This window comes from Lithobates pipiens, unplaced genomic scaffold (genome assembly GCF_037356315.1).
Source record: "Lithobates pipiens isolate NorthernLeopardFrog02 unplaced genomic scaffold, aLitPip1_a1.2 Scaffold_13, whole genome shotgun sequence".
Classification (NCBI taxonomy): domain Eukaryota; kingdom Metazoa; phylum Chordata; class Amphibia; order Anura; family Ranidae; genus Lithobates; species Lithobates pipiens.
The window spans coordinates 145,728,084-145,748,736 of record NW_027507718.1 but is presented as its reverse complement, the minus strand read 5'-3'; the positions used below and the strand labels follow the sequence as shown (position 1 = coordinate 145,748,736).

The 20,653-nt window shown below is 42.7% G+C and overlaps 1 protein-coding gene across 2 annotated transcripts in view; it reads right to left on the bottom strand.

Moving 5' to 3' along the window:
* Positions 1-3,525: 3,525 nt before the first annotated feature.
* LOC143974387 (uncharacterized) overlaps positions 3,526-20,653 on the bottom strand; it is a 32,074-nt gene continuing 14,946 nt past the window's right edge. For both annotated transcript variants that reach the window (XM_077475687.1, XM_077475686.1), the window contains exon 2: positions 3,526-5,187. In XM_077475687.1, coding sequence (XP_077331813.1) covers positions 3,753-5,021 — 1,269 coding nt within the window. In that variant the 5' untranslated portion in view covers positions 5,022-5,187 and the 3' untranslated portion in view covers positions 3,526-3,752. The remainder of the gene's footprint in view (positions 5,188-20,653) is intronic.

Sequence of the window (20,653 nt, the reverse complement as noted above, 5' to 3'; positions counted from 1 at the left end):
ACAAGGATCTATATTATCCAGCCTGTCACCCAGCCAGCTGTTCACAGGATCTTAAAATCTTGCGCAAAAGGCAAAAATCCTTCATTAGGCAGAAAAAAAACTGAGCTGCAGGAAGCAGGCTGAGGGGTTATTACTAGAGGGACCGCCCCCTGGGCGCAACTGTAAAGTTCCGTTGTTTTTGACATGTTTTGACTAGTCCTCTCCTGAAGGTGGCGTAATAACCCTACAGTCAAGATTACTGGAGCTGTGTTCTCCAATGAACGAAAGAGAAACATACTTGTCTTTGTACTCCTCACCTGGTTGTCACCACACACGCTTGACACCATCTGAACCAAATAAGTTTATCTTGATCTCATCAGACCAAAGGACATGGTTTTGGTAAACCATGTCCTTAGTCTGCTTGTCTTCAGAAAACTGTTTGCGGGCTTTCTTCTGCATCGTCCTTAGAAGAGGCTTCCTTTTGGGACAACAGCCATGCAGATCAATTTAATGCAGTGTGCGGTGTATGGTCTGAGCACTGACAGGCTGACCCCCACCCCTTCAACCTCTGCAGCAATGCTGGCAGCACTAATACCTCTATTTCCCAAAGACAACCTCTGGATATGATGCTGAGCACATGCACTCAACTTCTTTGGTCTATCATGGTGAGGCCTGCTCTGAGTGGAGCTTGTCCTGTTAAACCGCTGTATGGTCTTGGCCACTGTGCTACAGCTCAGTTTCAGGGTCTTGGCAATCTTCTTATAGCTTAGGCCATCTTTATGTAGAGCAACAATTCTTTTTTTCAGATCCTCAGAGTTCTTTGCCTTGAGGTGTCATGTTGAATTTCCAGTGACCAGTATGAGTGAGATAACACCAAATTTAACATACCTGCTCTCCATTCACACCCGAGACGTTGTAATACTAATGAGTCACATGACACCGGTGAGGGAAAAGGTCTAATTGGGCCCAATTTGGACATTTTCACTTAGGGGTGTCCTCAATTTTGTTGCCAGCGGTTTAGACATTAATGGCTGTGTGTTGAGTTATTTTGGAGGGGCCAGCAAATTTACATGGTTATACAAGCTATACACTCACTACTTTACATTGTAGCAAAGTTAAAATTTCTTCAGTAATGTCACATGAAAAGATATATTAAAATATTTTAAAAATGTGAGCGGTGTACTCACTTTGAGAATATATAATTAATTTTTTTTAATTGTCAGTCTTTTTTTGTTTATAGCACAAAAAATAAAAAAGCGTAGAAGTGATCAAATACTACCAAAAGAAAGCTCTATTTGTGGGGGGGAAAAAAAAAAGTTTGGATTTTTGTACTCACCGTAAAATCCTTTTCTCTGTAGTTCACTGACTGACACAGCTCCTTTACTTAGACCATTGGGTTGTTACGCCACCTTCAGGAGAGGACTAGGCAGAATATGTTAACATGCACACGAAAAAACCTAGAACTTTCTAGTTTCGCCCAAGGGGCGGTCCCTTTAGCGACAACCCCCCAGCCTGCATCCTGCAGCCGCAGTTTTTTCTGCCTAGTGAAGAAGGACCTAGGAACTCATCGGTCCATGAATTTTTTCGGAAGAAGTTTGCCTTTTTGTGCAAGATTAAGATCCTATGCTTGGATTTTGGGGGAAGAAACACCAAGCCATGCTAACCCTACCCTGTCTGCCACCTGTTGGGGACTTAGGACAGTGATGGTCCCACCCTCCTAACTTCCGCAGGCTGAGGGGCCCCCACTGCAGGACTCACCACCCTGACCGAGTTCTGCACTGTCCAGTTATGTGTGCCTGTGTCAGCTCCCAGGTGCTTGTGAGAGAAAACCATGCTGTACTGAGCCTCAGGGATCAGCGCTGGTCATGAAAAACGTTTTAGGCTAAAACAAAATGGGCACCGAGCGTCCAGTATAAAGGACATAATCACAGGGAAAATGGCCATCTAACTACAAAAAAAGGTTCCTGACCATACTTCTCCCTGGTCAAACCAAAAATGGCCGCTGAGCACTGTACACGGAGAGGGACAGTGAAACACAGGCAGAGAAATGGCAGCAAACAGCGCTACAGGGCACAGCCTCCCAGCATAGCCCCCCACCCAAGGTGAGAGCCCCCAGGGAGCCCCTGCCTATGTGGCATACGCACCGCTCAGCAGCCCATGCAGCATCCCCCATGGGGGGGAGGGGAGGGAAGATAGGGACAGGGAGAGAAGAGGGAGGAGAGGGACCCCCGACTCGACCTCCCAGGGAATGCCCAGCTGCTCAGCCCCACCAAGGCAGGGAGAGCTGTACTTACCAGTCCTGACGAGCTGGGGAACATTCCATCACAGACCCACTCTCCCATCAGTACGGGGTGGCTGCTGGCATAGCACACTGACACAGACATCAGTAGCCCAGTCATGTGTGCGACCCAGAGCATTACGCTCACCGGCTGCCCCTTGAGCCTGAGGGGCATGTTGTGGCCGACCCAGAGTGGAACTCTGGTCTGCACACGCTCGCTGGCCAGGCTTGGAAGACTACAAGGATAAGAGTATCCAGCCTGTCACTCAGCCGGCTGTTGATAGCAGATCACAGGATCTTAATCTTGCGCAAAAAAGGTAAACTATTCCAGAAAAAAAATTCACAGACCGATGGGTTCCTAGGTCCTTCTTCACTAGGCAGAAAAAAAAAAACTGAGGCTGCAGGATGCAGGCTGGGGGGGTTGTTACTGAAGGGACCGCCCCTTGGGCGGAACTAGAAAGTTCTGTTTTTTTGTACATGTTAACATGTTCTGTCTAGCCCTCTCCTGAAGGCGGCGTAACAACCCGATGGTCTAAGTAAAGAAGCTCTGTCAGTCAGTGAACGTAAAAAAAAAGGCAATATTTTTTGGCACAACGTCGCATGACCCCGCAATGGTCAGTTAAAACTATGCAGTGGCGTATCGTAAAAAATGGCCTAGTCATTAAGGAGGTAAATCCTTCCAGGGCTGAAGTGGTTGAAAAGCATAAGCATGTTCCCTTATACCTGCTTTTTTTTCGCAATTATAATAAAACAAAGATTTGATTAAAAAAAAAAAAAAAAAAAACACCACACACAATACTCACAATGTAATATACTGCAGTTTACCCATCCATAGATGTAGTGGCTACATTCGTTTTCTTTTTTTCTTTTTATTTTACTCTTTTCACATCATGTTACTTCTATATTTAGATTGTAACATAATGCAAGTAGACCCCCCACACCATCACCTCTTCAGACAGGGTGAGCAGGCTCTTCTGCCTGACAAAAACTGTCAGTTTTGAATTATGAATTACAAGTCTAATTTGCCACCATGACAGGACTTTTAGTTCACAATGGAACTCTCCAATGAAAGTAAAAACAGCCACAAAAATTAGCGCATGTGTGAAGTGTATGTTTTTGTCTGTGCCTTCCTGTTCCAGTGACATTACCAATTTTACCCTGGTGTAACAGGGAGAATGTGAACATTTCCAAATGGGTTCACAATAAGAAATAGAAATGTACCAGTAATTCTAACCCTTCTCTACACTATCTAGAAATCAACAAAGTAATGTCTTGAATTGTGCTTTAATTCCTGTGCTGCTGAGGCTGATCATTTTAGGTACATTGTAAATAGTACAAGAACACTGGAAAGACTTTTCTCAAGTAAAATAAGGTTTTACAGTCAATACCCTTATCATCCAAGACTAGATGAAATCAAATCATAAAAAAAAAAAAAAAAAAAAAAAAAAAAAAATTACAATGTTTTTGTATGTTTAACACTTCCAAACACTCTTTTTCAATTTGGAGTTTCATTCCCTGCATCGTGATACATGTTTGTATCCCAATCCATTTGTGGCTCATTTGGTGAAAACTGTATGTTCATGTTGTTTTGATTCCCTATCTGCACATTCCCGGCATGGCTTATCTGAATAACTGGAGTCTGTCCATGAAATACAGCAAATTGAGGTTGGGTTTGTTGTGGCAACACAGCAGTGGCATCACTCATCGACCATTGTACAGAAATATTTTGTGGTTGTTGAAAATCTGATGTAGTTCTTCTCACTTTTCCTTCCCACAATTTATTCTGTTTCGTAATTACTTCCGCCTTGAATGTGTTACACACTTTAGTTTTAAAGTTAACAGCGCTTTCATCCAAGGCAATCAGGTTTTTTATCCATATTGGAATCTTAACATCTGGTTTATTTAATTTAGGAATGAAAGGAATGACACTCCCCAATTTGTCAGCATTTTCTATAGAATTCATCATTACTGTAGCACACTGAAAGCCACCCCATTTGGCTTTCAAAAAAGCATTAGTGAGCAAAAGTACAATATACGCACTGTTTTCCACTGCATTTTCAAGACATATTAAAGGATTAACTCCTGGAGTCTCAAACCCCTCACAAAAAGTTGTACCTTTCCCAACCACATGGGGTTCTAAAACGTTACAAACCCTGCTAGCCATCTCCTGGTCTTCAGGGGCATGAAAAATGACAAAACTGAAAAACTGGTCTGAAGAATTAACAGAAGGGGAAGAATTAACAGAAGGAGATGCAAGCACATCAGGACTAGAAAGTATGTTAGATAAATGTGTTTCTTGCTCAGAAAAGGGGTTGCTTTTATGAATAGTTACCCCAAGAGATAATTCATGCATTCGTTCTGAAAGGTTTGAATTCTGTTGATCAGGAAATGTTTGAGAACTATGCACATAGCTTTGGCCATCAGTGTTCTTGTCTTCTGAGACGGTCTCCTCATTTCTCTTGCTTGTTAAACACAAATGATCAAAAGATTGCCGATATTTCTCCTGATTGGTGGTACAGGGATTGCTAGGGAGTTCTGAAGGAACAGGTTTGCAGCATGTGTCTGACGCAGAGCACTGGCTATTGTGTGGCTCATGAATGAAAGCTCTGGTAGGTGACTGGCTAATTTCCAAGTCATTGGATATACGAGACAAAGAATGGCGTGATGGTCTTAGTATTGAAATCCCTTGACTGCATATATCTGAGCGTAAAGTATGTGGGGTATCATCAAGATCTGTGTTTGAGTGATTTCTCAACATACTCATATACCTTTAATCTTAATATTATCCAGCTACTTTTTTGTCACTTTTCTTGGAAAAATAGATCACAATTCCAGATGGTAAGCAGTAACAAAGTGGCAAAAACTTGAAATGCATGCCATTCTTTAAGTACTTAAGAAGGGAGAGATTCACCTGGAGACTTGTGAGTGCCCTGGTTAAATAAGAATAAAAAAAATAAAAAAAAACAGTTAATGGTTCTATAACAATACAACACATGAGCAACATATACTGTAAATACATCCATTAACACATACATACACAAAAGCTTTCAAGGAAAAATAAAAATAAAAACACGGAGGTACAATTGATAAAAAAATTTGAACTTACATGGTATTCATGCTTTAGTATTTAAAACTTGCATTTGAGATGTTCGGATAGCTCAAAAGCATATTAAAATATAGTATAGTACAATATATGTTTTGAGTGGCTATACACAGCCAGTTACAGTATTTTCAAATTTATAAAACATAGGGTCACAATTGTCCATAATAGACTTGGAAAAGATTTATGTATAGTGCTACACACTTGGTTTAACAATATGCATGTCTATCTATGAAAATTTAATTGGGATTCCTTCCTGCAATTTTTTAAGACAAAAATACTAAACATCATTAATCAGATGTTATGGATAAAACGTGCACCTATTTAGAGCCAAACAGTGGCATTGGTCAAACATTTTTAAAGTAGCCTGTCCTAAATATTTGGTTAAAGATACTTGGTATGTTACCCTCAACCAGAATATTACAAGGCTATGTTAATTAATCACTTTGATATACATTTGACTGTAATTCCTTGATGCTTTGCTTTTGTAATATACAGTCTACTTAAAATATTTTTTTGATAAAACCTATTTAATCAAAAGGACAGTGTTGGCGTCTATGGGAAATCTAGGTCAGCTTGATATGGCACTGCTCCCGAACCATGCCTCCATCATCCTCAGCTCTCTCACCTCTCCCCCCTCTCCTTCCCAGCTGATGTCAGCGGGAGGGCTCGGCCCTGCCCACTGCAACTGTGAGTCAGAGACAGAAGAAAGGAGAGGAATCAGCTGAGCAGCAGGAGTGGAGCGTGTACTGGTACAATCGTGCAGATTTTTCACATTACACAGGCACAAATATTATAATGGTGCATAGAGGATGGGAGCATGTAACAGAAGTGGGTTAACAACCACTTTAAGTAGATTTTCGTTTTACATACATGCTCTGGCCCCATTGTGTACCTAAAAGTGTGGTATGACCGTTTACCTGTAGGAGGAGTTATGTGATTATATTTGTATCATATTCAGATAATATCCTGCACTACGTGTTTTTGGCTTTAAAATAATTTTTATTCACAACATAATATTTTACAGAAATGGTTTCTGTCTCATGTAAATGCCGATAAAGTCTATTATGAGCAGGGCTAGCCCTTTAATCTATTAGAGATTTGGATGTGGCAAGGGTAGAGGTCTCCTTTTTAAGCTAGTTAATTTTAGGTGTATAAAAAGGTGGCCATACACTATACAATCTGATTATACGATCGCATTTAGATCGTAGCCCCCATTACTACATGGTTAATGTTAGATCTCAAGTAGATTGTACATTCAGACTGAGCTTTACAGAACCTCTATCCACATAGAGGTTATCCACAGCTACTGCACACTCACGCCAAATAAATGATCTAGGGCTGTGTATTTCGTGAAAACGATATTCACTGATTGCATTCGGAAAACCAGTGCCCCTGAAGGTGGGTGGTAGTGATGTGCTGGAGAAGGAGGGTAGATGATGCAGGGTGTGTGCTAATGAGGTCAGGTGGGTAACGCCTTCCTTTGTCACATCCCAATGTCTGTCCAGGAAGTAATGGAGAATATTTTTTATACAGCCAGCTGGACACTAAGAAAAGGGTGTGTTTAGTCGATACCTGTATCCTCGGAATGCCACTCTTTACTGGCTGTAGAGTTTTGAGGACTAGTTTACTATTGGTTGGACTTTATCCCTGACTTACATATGTAGCAGAACACACTGCCTGTGGATAGCTCTGCCTGGCCTGGTTTGTACCTACTCCAAGTGGCTATATTCCGCAGGCCGATAAGCTCTTATTGTATGTTCCCCTTTTTTCTCCTTTGGCTCCGCCACTGCTGCATTGAAGTGAATGATATGTAATGTTTCATCTTATAATAATAAAAAAAGTTATTTGAAAAAAAAAGAAAAGGGTGTGTATCTTGATTAGAACGATTTTTTATTTCTGCCAAAGTAGTGCATTAATGGTATATTGGTAAATAGCAGAGCTATAATTTAGAAGAAAAAAGTGACTTTTAAAAGAGTCTCTAAAAATTAGAAACATTATTAGAATTATTGCTCTTGCTACAACATTCACGGCAATACCTCACGTGTGGTGCAAGAAACATTTATGCGTGGGGCCGATGCATGCGTTTGCCTTTGTGTGCGAGCACGGCAGGACAGGGCTTGTTTCCTTTTTTTAAAATTCAAAAATTTATTTTATTTGATTTAATTTGAATTTTTTTCACATGGTAACTTTGTTTTTAGTCATTTTTATTGCCATCACAAAGGATGAACAACATCTTTTGTGATAGCATGGGCAGTGAGAGGTCCTCTTTTTGGAGAGGTCAGGGGTCTAGAAGACCCCAGATCTCTCCTCTGACCTCCAAAGCATTAGCTCAAATCAAGATGGGTTTGAAATGGCTTGTTTACAGGAGACCAAAAACTGTAAGTGACAAAATCCTCCTTTGCTTCTGGTTTCTAATGTCACACAGTGGGAGGAACGACATGTCTCAGAAACCGGAAGCCGCCAGTCGTATTCTTAGCCAGGCTCCCCAATCGCTCAGGAGAGCTTGGTAAAAGCAGCGGTGGGAGAAAGGGGACCTCCTTCCGCCACTTGTAAAAGTAATCCAGCAGCTCATTAGTCAGTCACTCAGATTACTTTTACCAGCATTAGAATCGCTGGATGTAAAAAATAATATCTTGGTCATCATTGCAGCTGCGATGATCAAGATATCACCCTTCCAATCCAGTGATTGGACAGGTATTTTCTGGTCAGCAAGTGGTTAAAATGGAATTCCAGCTAAAGATAAAACACCCTTTATTTTTGTAATATAATAAAACTTTTATATCATGCATTATTGGAATTGCTGAACATCTGATTAGAAACAACTATTTAATCTAGACCAGGGGTGTCCAAACTTTTTTCAAAGAGGGCCAGATTTGATGAAGTGAACATGCGTGAGGGCCGACCATTTTGCCTGATATTCTTTGAACTATTAAAATGAAATACAAATTTTAGGGCGGCACAGTGGTGTAGTGGTTAGCACTCTCACCTAGCAGTAAAAAGGGTCGCTGGTTTGAATCCCAACCATGACACTACCTGCCTGGAGTTTGCATGTTCTCCCTGTGCCTGCGTGGGTTTCCTCCGGGTACTTCGGTTTCCTCCCACACTCCAAAAACATGCAGGTAGGTTAAATGGCTTCTGTCAAAATTGGCCCTAGTATATGAATGGGGACCTTGGATTGTGGGCTCCTTGAGGGTAGGGACCGATGTGAGTGTGCAATGTACAGGGATAGGGACAATTGTAAACACTCACTCAGGTTGAACTGGATGCACTGGTGTCTTTATTCAACCTAACTATGTAAATTAACTAAATACACTGCCCAACAAGAATTCTCTTGCTTTTATGGCTGTGTGAGCTGAAGAGTCTAAGCCCCTGTACGCACGGTCAGAGATTTCCACAACCAAATCCGTCTGATTTTGCCCGTCAGATTTTGTCCGACGGATCTTGTCCGAAATTGTTGCATACACACGGTCGGACAAAGTTGGAGAAAAATCCGATCTTTCAGAACGTGATGGCGTAATTTCATTATGATGGGACTACATTCAGGCTAGTAGCCAATAGCTTTGATGTAGGAATTTGCTCTGAGCATGCGTGGCACTTGGTCCGATCAAAATTCTCTACACATGATCGGAGTATGTCCAATCGGCCCAGTTGGTCGGGAAATATTTCCAACATGTTGGAAAATTGGATACGACGGATTTTCCGACTGAATCAGTCCGATGCATACCACACACAGTCGGATTATCCGACGACACGGTCCGATAGGACACATTCCGACGGATTCTCCGACCGTGTGTACAAGGGCTAAGGATGAGCTCAGCTGTGTTACTTGAATATACCGTATTTATTTTTAATTTAAAAAAAAGAAACGTAGTACCGTATATACTCGAGTATAGGCCGACCCGAATATAAGCCGAGGCCCCCAATTTACCCCCAAAAAACTGGAAAACGTATTGACTCGTGTATAAGCCGAGGGTGAGACATGGCTGTCCATCCCTGTGTGTCCGTCCATCCCTGTGTGTGTGTCCGTCCATCCATCCCTGTGTGTGTGTCCATCCATCCATCCATCCCTGTGTGTGTGTCCGTCCATCCATCCCTGTGTGTGTATCCATCCATCCATCCATCCCTGTGTGTGTGTGTGTGTGTGTGTGTGTGTGTATTCATCCATCCATCCATCCCTGTGTGTGTGTGTGTGTGTGTGTGTATCCATCCATCCATCCATCCATCCCTGTGTGTGTGTGTGTGTGTGTGTGTGTGTGTATTCATCCATCCATCCATCCCTGTGTGTGTGTGTGTATCCATCCATCCATCCGTGTGTGTGTGTGTGTGTGTGTGTGTCCGTGCAGCCTTGTGTGTGTGTCCAGCCTACCTGTGTCCCAAGCCTCCGTCCCGAGCCGCCGTCGTCCCGAGCCTCCTCTGTCCCGTGCCTCCACTGTCCCGTGCCTCCACTGTCCCGTGCCTCCACTGTCCCGTGCCTCCACTGTCCCGTGCCTCCACTGTCCCGTGCCTCCACTGTCCCGTGCCTCCACTGTCCCGTGCCTCCACTGTCCCGTGCCTCCACTGTCCCGTGCCTCCACTGTCCCGTGCCTCCACTGTCCCGTGCCTCCACTGTCCCGTGCCTCCACTGTCCCGTGCCTCCTCCGTCCCGTGTCGTGCCGATGGATCGCCGCTCTTCTCGGCGGCCATTCTACAATTCAAAAGCCGCGCCTCCGTCCTCCGCCTGTGATAGGCGGAACACTGAATTTCCCAGCAGCCTGTGTTCCGCCTATCACGGACATCCTCTCATACTCGTCCGTAGTATGAGAATGAACGGATGTCCGTGATAGGCGGAACACTGACTGCTGGGAAATTCAGTGTTCCGCCTATCACAGGCGGAGGCGGAGAAGGAGGCGCGGCTTTTGAATTTTAATGTCCGCCGTCTGTCTGCTCGATACGCTGATCGAGCAGTCAGACGGCGGTGACTCGAGTATAAGCCGAGGGGGCACTTTCAGCCTCAAAAAAGAGGCTGAAAATCTCGGCTTATACTCGAGTATATACGGTACGTACATTTTAAATAAAGAACAGTGAAGCAAAATAAGGGTCGGTGCCCATCTGCAGCCTCACCATTGCCGTGAATGCAGCCTCACCAGTGCCATAAATGCAGCCTGATCCATGCCCATCTGCAGGCTCAGAGGGGACAGGGAGGAGACGGGACGAGCGCCAACGGATTACATACAGGAGAATCCCGTTTACTTGGTGGCCTCTTTACTACGAAGCCCCGCCTCCTATGATAGACAGAACAGTCGTCCAATGCCAGTCCAGTCCTATTACATATGCCTCCGAGTAAACAGGAGAGTCTCCTGTATGTAATCCAATGGCACTTGTCCCGCCCCCTCCCAGGAATGGTAAATACAGTATATGTGTGTGTGTATATATATATATCTCTTTTGTGGCCCCCCCAACGAAACCCCAGCACCACATGGTGCTCAGGGATTTGTTGGCCACAAATTATATACACGTCCAAATTACCAGTGGGGCTGTATTAAACGTACCACGAGCCTCAATTGGTCCATGGGCCAGACTTTGGACATGCTTGATCTAGACAGTTGGCCATCTTCCTCTCCATCATGGATGATGGCTATGCATTGGCACTCTGATACCGTTGTTGGTGTCTCTGTAAAAGCAGCACAGCCCCATCCCGCCTAGCGCTGCCCGACACTGCCTCTGTCCTGGCCCCACCCCCTCCAACGACAATGTTTTCTCATGAAAGAGGATGCACTCATTCATGAGAGAATTCTAACTGAAATGCAAAAATTTTAATGCTAGCCTTTTCTACCACATTAACCTTGGATGTCAGCCTCCCAGTGGTCTTTCCTAGATTCCTGTAGGAAATTCAGGAGGCAGCCAACCTCTTCCCCTTAAATAAGGCTCTGGGGTATGATAGCCTCCCTATGGCTTATAAGCAATATGCAGATCTTATTTTGCTAAGATTACTTCAGTTATATAAAACAAGACAATATCTACCAGGCTTCCATGACTAGAGCCAATATCATACTCCTTTTGAAACCAGGTAAAACCCCCTACAGATCCTAACTTTTATGGGCCTATTTTTTTTTTTTTTTTTACTGCAGACAGATCTTAAAATATGGTCCAAGGTGTTAGCTCAGAGATTGAACAAGGTTTTTATGAGTATAATACATCCTGACCAGGCAGGCTTCATGCTAAAATCAACCGCCACTGTAATTAGTCGATTAATAATGAATATGCAAAACCCTGCAGACAGTGTGGGTTTGAGAACCTTGCTGTCTGATGCTAATAAAGAATTTGATAATGTTGAAAGGCAATACCTTTCCCTACTCCTGAAGGGGTTTGGCTTTGGGAATGCATTTATCTCCTGGTTGAAACGACTTCATTATTCTCCCTAAGAGAGGGGTAGACTCGGCAGGGGTGCCCAATTTCACTCCTGTTTGCCCTGGCCATTGGGCCCTTGGCGGTTTTGCTAAGATCCACAGATGATATTACAGGCTTTAAATATGGTGACATACATGAAAAACCATTACTGTATGTGGATGACATGCTCCTGCTACTGGGGGATACCGGTTCCTCTTTGACGGCAGTTATGTCCACTATATCTACATTTGGCACATATTCTGGCCTCACAATTGTTTGAACTCTTGAGTTAATGCAGCTTGATGGGACTATATACCGCACTTGTCACCCTTTTACCTGGTGGCATTTGTGACATCACACTGCGATCTAGATTAGGGATGCACCGAAATTTCGGCCGCCAAAACATATCGGCCGAAAATTGCCTTTTCGGCATTTTGCCGAAAGAGAATTCTTGCCGATAATGGCGCCGAAAATCACGCATGCGCAGTAGCGGTGGGAGAAACTTCGGATGACATCACTCGTTCTGTGGGCGGCTTGCATGTTCCTCGCGGATAAGACACCGCACTCATAAGCACGTTCCCTGCTGAGATGCTGGCACCTTCCCCGCGGACGCTCCTCGTGCTTGTGAGACGCTGCTGGGACCCGAGAGACGCTGCTGGGACCCGAAAGAGACGCTGCTGGGACCCAAAAGAGACGCTGCTGGGACCCAAAAGAGACGCTGCTGGGACCCGAAAGAGACGCTGCTGGGACCCGAAAGAGACGCTGCTGGGACCCGAAAGAGACGCTGCTGGGACCCGAAAGAGACGCTGCTGGGACCCGAAAGAGACGCTGCTGGGACCCGAAAGAGACGCTGCTGGGACCCGAAAGAGACGCTGCTGGGACCCGAAAGAGACGCTGCTGGGACCCGAAAGAGACGCTGCTGGGACCCGAGAGATGGCTTCATAGAGGGCTGCACATAGCATACTGAAGTACAAGGGTGGGCACGGTCTCTCCTGGATGGCTACCATTACTACTATTCGCCGGTGAGCAATGCATTGCTTTTTTGCCTTAAACTGACAAACAATCCAACTAATTTTATTTTACTATACTACTGAAACTGTCATAGCAGTCAAACAACATGTATTACTTACGCCTTTGTGCCTTTTGTGTCATGCAGTATGGTATTAAATAATGTCTGTCTGTCTGTCTGCACTGCAGTACATCTGACTTGTAGCAAAAAAAAAATATATAAAACTGATTACAATGGAATGGCATGCTATTTATTCTGTAGTACTAGTATACTATAAAATAAAATGTATGCCCTTGTTGTCATTGAATTTGTCATTTTGGTATAGTATAGCACACTGACATGACAGCAAGCACATGATTTTTTAAAACATGACAGTACGCAATATATTATATTTAATAGCTATATATTATATATTTTATTGTGTACTGTCATGTTTCAACAAATCATGTATAACTTAGTTATAATACTATGCTGACAAATGCAATGACAATAAGCGCATGAAGTTATAGTACATTATACAGCAGAATAGCTCCAAAAAATTAAATATAGCATGCAATTGCAATTTGCATGCAAGCAATCCATTCCCAATGAAATTTAATCAGTGCAACTATATTATCTTTTTGGTACAAGTCAGATGTACTGCAGTGCAGACATATTAACTACCTTGCATGGCAAGAGCTGCAGCGTTTAAAAAAAAGTGATAGTTTGTTATTTTTTAAAGCTGCCTCCTGGGGTTTAGCTTTTAAATTGATTTTGTCTTGTCTTTTTTTTCCCCCTCAGATTTCACTCCCACTATAGATCATTCTATGCTATTATTCTGCGCTACCAGCAAAGGTGGACCATGTCTGCAGTGTGGAAATATTTAAAAATTTCTGATAAAGACCCCAAATTTGCAATCTGTAGTCTTTGCTCAGCAGAAATTTCAAGAGGGGGTACAGTGTCAAGGCATTTTTCAACAACATGTTTGATACACCACCTGAAAACCCGACATCCAGTTCAGCATTCAGATTACAAGAAAACAGTGCCACTTCCAAAAAGTGACTCAGGCTCAACACCATCTGTGGCCACGGTCTTTGAAAAGGTTAAAAAAGTTGCAAGCGACAGTCCCAAAGCTTGTGCCATAACAGATAAAATTATGGAATTTATTGCATTAGACGACCAGCCATTCTCTGTTGTGGAGGACATTGGATTCCGTAGGCTCATGCAACATATTGAGCCGCGTTACTCACTACCAAGCAGACGCTACTTTGCAGATACCTGTCTACCTGAATTGTTTTGCAGTGTTAGAAAACACGTTCAAGAGCTCATGACTACCGACATCATAGCAATCAGTTTTACTACTGACATTTGGAGTTCAGACGTCAGTCCAACGAGCATGCTCAGCCTGACAGCGCAGTGGATAGATGACAAATTTCAATTGCAAAACATCCTACTTAACGCACATGGGTTTGTTGGATCACATACTGCAGCAGCAATAGCTGACACTTTAAAATCCATTATTGACACTTGCCACATTGAGAAGTCTAAAGTGCATTTGATTGTCCGAGATATTGCGCAGAACATGGCAAAGGCAATGGAGGACAGTGTACTTAAAAGCATAATGTGTATGGCACACACGCTGCAATTGGCTGTGAATGAAGGATTGCTGAGTCAGCGCACCATATCTGATATTGTATCAAAAGGAAGAAAAATTGTGGGTCACTTTAAGCATTCTCCGCTGGCTTATTCCAGATTACAAGCTTTGCATATACAGTTTGGAATGCCACCGAAACGACTGCAGCAAGATGTAGCCACTCGTTGGAACAGCACCTACTATATGCTGCAAAGTATTTTTGAACAAAAGCGTGTTTTAGCTGCATACATTGCCAATTACGAGCTGCCAGCAACACTGAGTGCACATCAGTGGATGTTTGTTGAAAATAGTTTGTCTCTTCTATCTCCATTTGAACAGTTAAAAGAAATAAGCTTAACTAATCCTTCCATTTCTGAAGTTATTCCCTTGATTGCCGCACTGAAACGTCTGCTAGGAAAAGAGATAGAAACAGACCATGGCGTAAAAACGGCTAAAACCACTCTACTGGAGGCCGTTACCAACCGGTTTCAAGACACCGAGTCCAACCCTCAGTACTGCATTGCAAAAGTTCTAGATCCTCGATTTAAAGAGCATTAATTTAATGTTGAGAAAAAGCAGCATGCACGGGAAATGATACAGGCACAAATGGAGGTGGTGGAAGCATCCGGTGAAGGAGTTTTGAGGTGTAGCACAGAGGAAAGTGAGAAAAAACGGTTGCATACAAGTGAAGAGGAACACGCTCCCTCCATATCTGATATGTTTGAAGAAATTTTACATGATGCACCCCGGTCCATAGCAGTGCCACAACAAGTGCAGCTACCCAACAGCTGGACATTTATTTAGCTGAAAAGCCCATCGCCAGAAGTGACAATCCCCTTGCGTACTGGCGCATCAACAATGTTTTCCCAGATATTTATCTGCCCCAAGCATCAGTACAGAGAGTGAGAGACTATTCAGTCTAGCATCTCATATTCTTGACGAGAAGAGAAACCGTCTCTCCTGTGAGAAAGCGGAGCAATTTTTGTTCTTAAAGCGAAATCTGCCACTTTTACTGAATTTATAAATCCGTAGCATAGACCAATTCCTTTACCATGTTGAACATAGTAAATGAATTGACATTGGACTGTGCTATTGGACAATTGGAACATACACCATAGTATGACTGACTACCAGTATGTTCCAACTGTCTAGTTGTGCCATACTGCCATTAGTTGGTTGTTCATTGTAGTAGTTCTAGTTTTTTGCACTTCAATTTAAGAGATCTCCAGTTTTAGTACTGTACACACACATCATACATAGTTTGTTGCATTTGGGCCAAACTATGTCCCTCCCTAAGCTTTCAGCCCGCTGCATGTGCGAAACTGTGTGTTCTGTATCTGTGGCTGTCTACATATTCCAGTACTATACACTATACCACACTGTGTTCCAGATATGGCCAGAGACTTCCAGAAATAGACTAGTCTACATTTCTTGCTGTGATTGCCTGAGCACCGCTGCTGTAGACCAGACTGTAGACTGTGTTCCGGGATGTCTCCGCTCATACCCGGGGTCCGGAACACAGTGCGGTCTACTGTATGACTATGTATGTAACTCGCAGCTACATACATACACTTTTATCGCACATGCAGCCGCTGACACCTTAGGGATAGAACTTAGGGAGGAAAAAAATAAAATTACTGCAGTTCTCCCAGGTTGAAAATAAATATTTATTTTGCATTTAGCATACTTATATATTTTACAGATACTGTGAAACAGAATAACAGCCTTCTGCCCTTGTTATTCTTTATAGTTTGTTGTTGGGACAAACTGTCAGTCATTGATTGTCTCTCCCTAAGCTTTCAGCCTGCTGCATGTACAAAACTATGTTCTGTATCTGTGGCTGTCTACATACTCCAGTACTATACACTATATCACACTGTGTTCCAGATATGGGTGGAGACTTCCAGAAACACAGACTAGTCTACATTGCTTGCTTGCTGTGATTGGCTGAGCACCTCTGCTGTAGACCAGGCTGTATCCTAGTTGTGTTCCGGGATGTCTCCGCTCATACCCGGGGGCCGGAAAACAGTGTGGTCTACTGTATGACCATGTATGTAACCCGCAGCTACATACATACACTTTTATCGCATATGCAGCCGCTGACACCTTAGGGAGAGAGAACTGAATTACTACTGGTTCTTCTGATTTAAGTTGAAAATTAATAAAGTCTAATGCAGGCCATACACGGTCGAATTTCGAACCAATTTTCTTTTCAAAAATCAGAAAATTCGTTTTTTTTGTGATCCGATGGCACCACCATTGATTTTCGAAACCAAGCCGACCAAGCCTTCAATTTCACCTCATGTTGCTACAGAAAAGAATTTTCTTGGCTGGGAATCTTCTTTTCTCTCCGTAAATTTTCTTTTCTCTCCATACATTTTCTTTTCTTATTACATTTCTTGCAGGATTCTCCCTTCATTGATTAGAAAATCGTTTGTTTTTCTAAAAGTTTCCAACATGTCCGATTCTTCAAATTTTATTTCCGCACGAAAATCGGCTGTTGCTGCAGCCCACTAATGGTGCGAAATTCATACGAAAATTCTTAGATACGATTTTCGAAAGAAAATTCTTTCGAAATTCAAACCGTGTATGGCCGGCATTAGACTTTAAGTCTTCTTAGACTTAGTCATTTTTTTATATTTTTTGTTGTTGTTATGGTTCAATGTGCACTGACTGCAGTCTACACTGCAGGATATGCTATAGTAACTTATAATTTAGTATTTTATGATTTTATCTTCTGTGTCCACTGTCCAATTTATTTGGGTTGCTTTATTAAAGTACTGTTATTTTACATTACTGGACTATTCTTTTATTCATAAAATTAATGATTCAGTTGAATATGAATACTATAATGAATAATACTATAAGACAATTTTATATAAATCATTTTTTTTTTAATATATAAAAAAAAGCCATTTTCGGTTTCGGTATCGGTTTTCGGCCTAGTGTATTTTTCATTTTCGGTATTGGTTTCGGCACCAAAAAACCTAATCCCTAATCTAGATTTAGGTTGGGTTCACACCTATGCAAATTGGATGTGGGAGAATGTGACCGGCTCACATATCTCTGAGGCGGCTGCAGAGCGCACTGCACAGAAACGTCTTTAGCTCCGTGTGGCGTGCAGGAGGCAAGGTACAGTGGTGGAAGGGATGAGAAGGGGGTACAGCGGTGGGACAAAAAAATTAAACAAAAAAAGCGGGGGGGGGGGGGGGGGTACAGTGACAGGGCAGATGTGCAAGGGGTTACAGTGGTGGGAAACATGGAGCGGGGGGGGGGTTCAGTGTTGGGGCAGAGGAGAAAGGGGGTACATTGGTTGGGATAGATGAGTAGAGGGGGTGGGTACAGAGGTGGGGGCGGATGTGCAGAGAAGAAAGGAGGTACATCGGTGGAACACATGAGCAGAAGGTTACAGTGGTGGGGCAGAAGAGCAGGTGGTACAGTGTTGGGATAGATGAGCAGATAAGTTCAGTGTTAGGACAGAAGACAGGATAGCACAGCGGTGGAGCAGATGGGCAGGGAGGTACAGTGGGGCAGATGAGAAAGGGGGTTACAATTAGGGCTGCAACTAACGATTATTTTCATAATCGATTAGTTGGCCAATTATTGTTTTGATTAATCGCCTTAAAAAAAAAAATAAAGTGGGTCAAATCGACGTTCATTTTCAACCACAGTGACAGGAAAATTTGGAAATAGAAAACTTCTCGGTCAAGGGAATTTGCAGACAATGTATGTGGTTTTTGTTCAGAAATTAAGTGGAAATTTCAAACAAAATTCTTTTAGTGGATGTACAAAGATTTTTCATCTGAATATTCTCACCTGAAAATTGATCTGTGAGGCCAGCATAAGGCTCGGTACACACCTATGCAGCTTTTGATCTGTTTCTGCATTGAGTTTTTGATTTTTGCACGTGATTTTACTGCAATTTGCATTTTTTGCATTTTTTTGGGCAGATTAAAAAACGCAATTTGCTCCAAAAACGCATTACATTCTTTTCTGCAGCTTCTCCATGGAAGTATATTGAACCAAAAAAAGCACTGTTTTGCGTTAAAAGTCGCTGACCCTTTCCAAATATGCAACGGCTGAAAACAGCACAAATATTAACGTGTCCCATAGGAAACCATATAAATGAACTGTAGTGCGTTCTGCAAAAAGTACCATTAAATAGATGTGTTAAATATAGATGTGAACCAGGCCTAAGACGTTTAGTAACATAATGGGGTTAAAAAGACTAAAATTAGCCCTTTATAGTACAAAAAATAAAAAATAAAAAAGCAGAGAACTACTATAAGGGGTTAATTTTTTTACTGTAGAACAGTGAAAGTAATATTTACAGTAGCGATTATATTTTTGTACTATAAGGGCTCTTTTTTTTTTAACCTCATGTTACTGGCCGATTAATCGATTATGAAAATAGTACCTAGTTACAATGGTGGTACAGATGAGCGGGGGGGGGTTTACAGTGGTAGGCTAGATGAGCAGGGGTGTTACAGTGGTGAAACAGATTTGCGCGGGGGGGGGGGGACAACAGTGATCTGAAGTGTGAAGGTGCATGAATTGGGGCTCATTTGGGTGTGGAGCTGCAGGAATTGGGGCTGATCCGAGGTGTGAGTGCGGGATGTTCATTTCTCACTACTAAAAGTAGTTTACAGCATTTACTAGTATAGTAGGATGTGAAGTTGACATTTTTTGTTATAAAACTGGCATGCTCAATTTCTTTGAATTTTTTTTTTTTGCCACACTGTTGCCTACCCGTTTTAGACCCTGCATGTGTTATTAACCAATTCCACCCGGCCAATGTACATATACGGCCGGATGGGAGCTCTCTACTTCTGAGAGGAAGTTCCTGAACGTCCTTCAGAAGGAGGGGGATCGCGCGCACAGCGGCACGATCCCGATGCGCTCGTGTCACCCGGACACGGCACATCTCGGATCGGCAGGAGGGATCTGTGATTGGCCCTCCTGATCACATGACGGCCGTGTCCAATCACGGCCGTCATGTGATGTAAACAAACAGCCGGTTGCTAGGCAATCGGCTCCTCCTCTCCTCACACAGAAGTCATTGCTGAGGAGAGGAGAGCAGATCGCTGCAGCCTGCTGATGATCAGCGAGTATGAGCTGTTTTTTTTCCAGCTTTTTACTCACTGATCACCAGCCTAGTGTAAACACACAACACACCACACAGTATAAACACAATGTCCCCACATATGTCCCCAAAACACACGTTCCCAAAACATACATGTCCCCAAATAATAAAAACACATGTCCCTAATAATAAAAACACATGTCCCTAATAATAAAAACACATGTCCCCCACATATGTCCCACTAAAATCACATGTCCCAATGATTATCTGTACACATATGTCCGTGATCCCCTGCACACATATGTACATGATAATTGGCGTACATATGTCCATGATCACACAAACTATTATACACTTAACCAAATTTTTTTTACTAAAGACATGTAGCAGAATACATTTTGGCTTAAATTTATGACAAAATTTGATTTTATTGGATTTCTTTTAAAATAGAAAGAAGAAAATATTGGTTTTTTTCCAAATTTCCGCTCTTTTTTCACTTGTATCACAAAAAAAAAAAAATACGGAGTTGTTAATAAATAACACCAAAATAAAGCTCTATTTGTGCAAACAAAATGATAACAATTTAATTTGGGTACAGCATAGCATGACCACGCAATTGTCATTGAAATTGTGAGAACGATGAAAGCTGAAAATTCGGCTGGGAAGGAAGGGGGCGAAAGTGCCCTGTATTGTAGTGGTTAAAGAGAACATGTCTTCTAAAAATCATCACATCCCCTACGTGAAGGATAAAAATTTAATAAAAAATATTTATTTTGCAAAAAAATAAAGTTACACCCAAGCACATAAAATCCTCCTCCACCCCCCCCCCCCCCCCAAAAAAAATAAAAATAAAAAAATTTGAGGACCCCCACACCATACCCATAGTCAATCACAGAGGTGGAAACATTATGCTTTGGGGCTGTTTCTCTGCTAAAGATACAGACTGACTTTGCCGCATTGCGGGGACAACGGATGGGGCTATGTATTGTAAAATCTTGGATGAGAACCTTCTTCCCTCAGTCGGAACACTGAAGATGGGTCATGAATGGGTCTTCCAGCATGACAATGTTGCCCTTGCAGTATGTTTTGGGTCAAAGGAGTGGCACATTAAGGTCATGGAGTGGCCCAGCCAGTCTCCCGGCCTTAATCCTATAGAAAATTTATGGAGGGAGCTGAAAATCTGAGTTGCCAAGCAACAGCTAAGAAACCTTAAAGATTTAGAG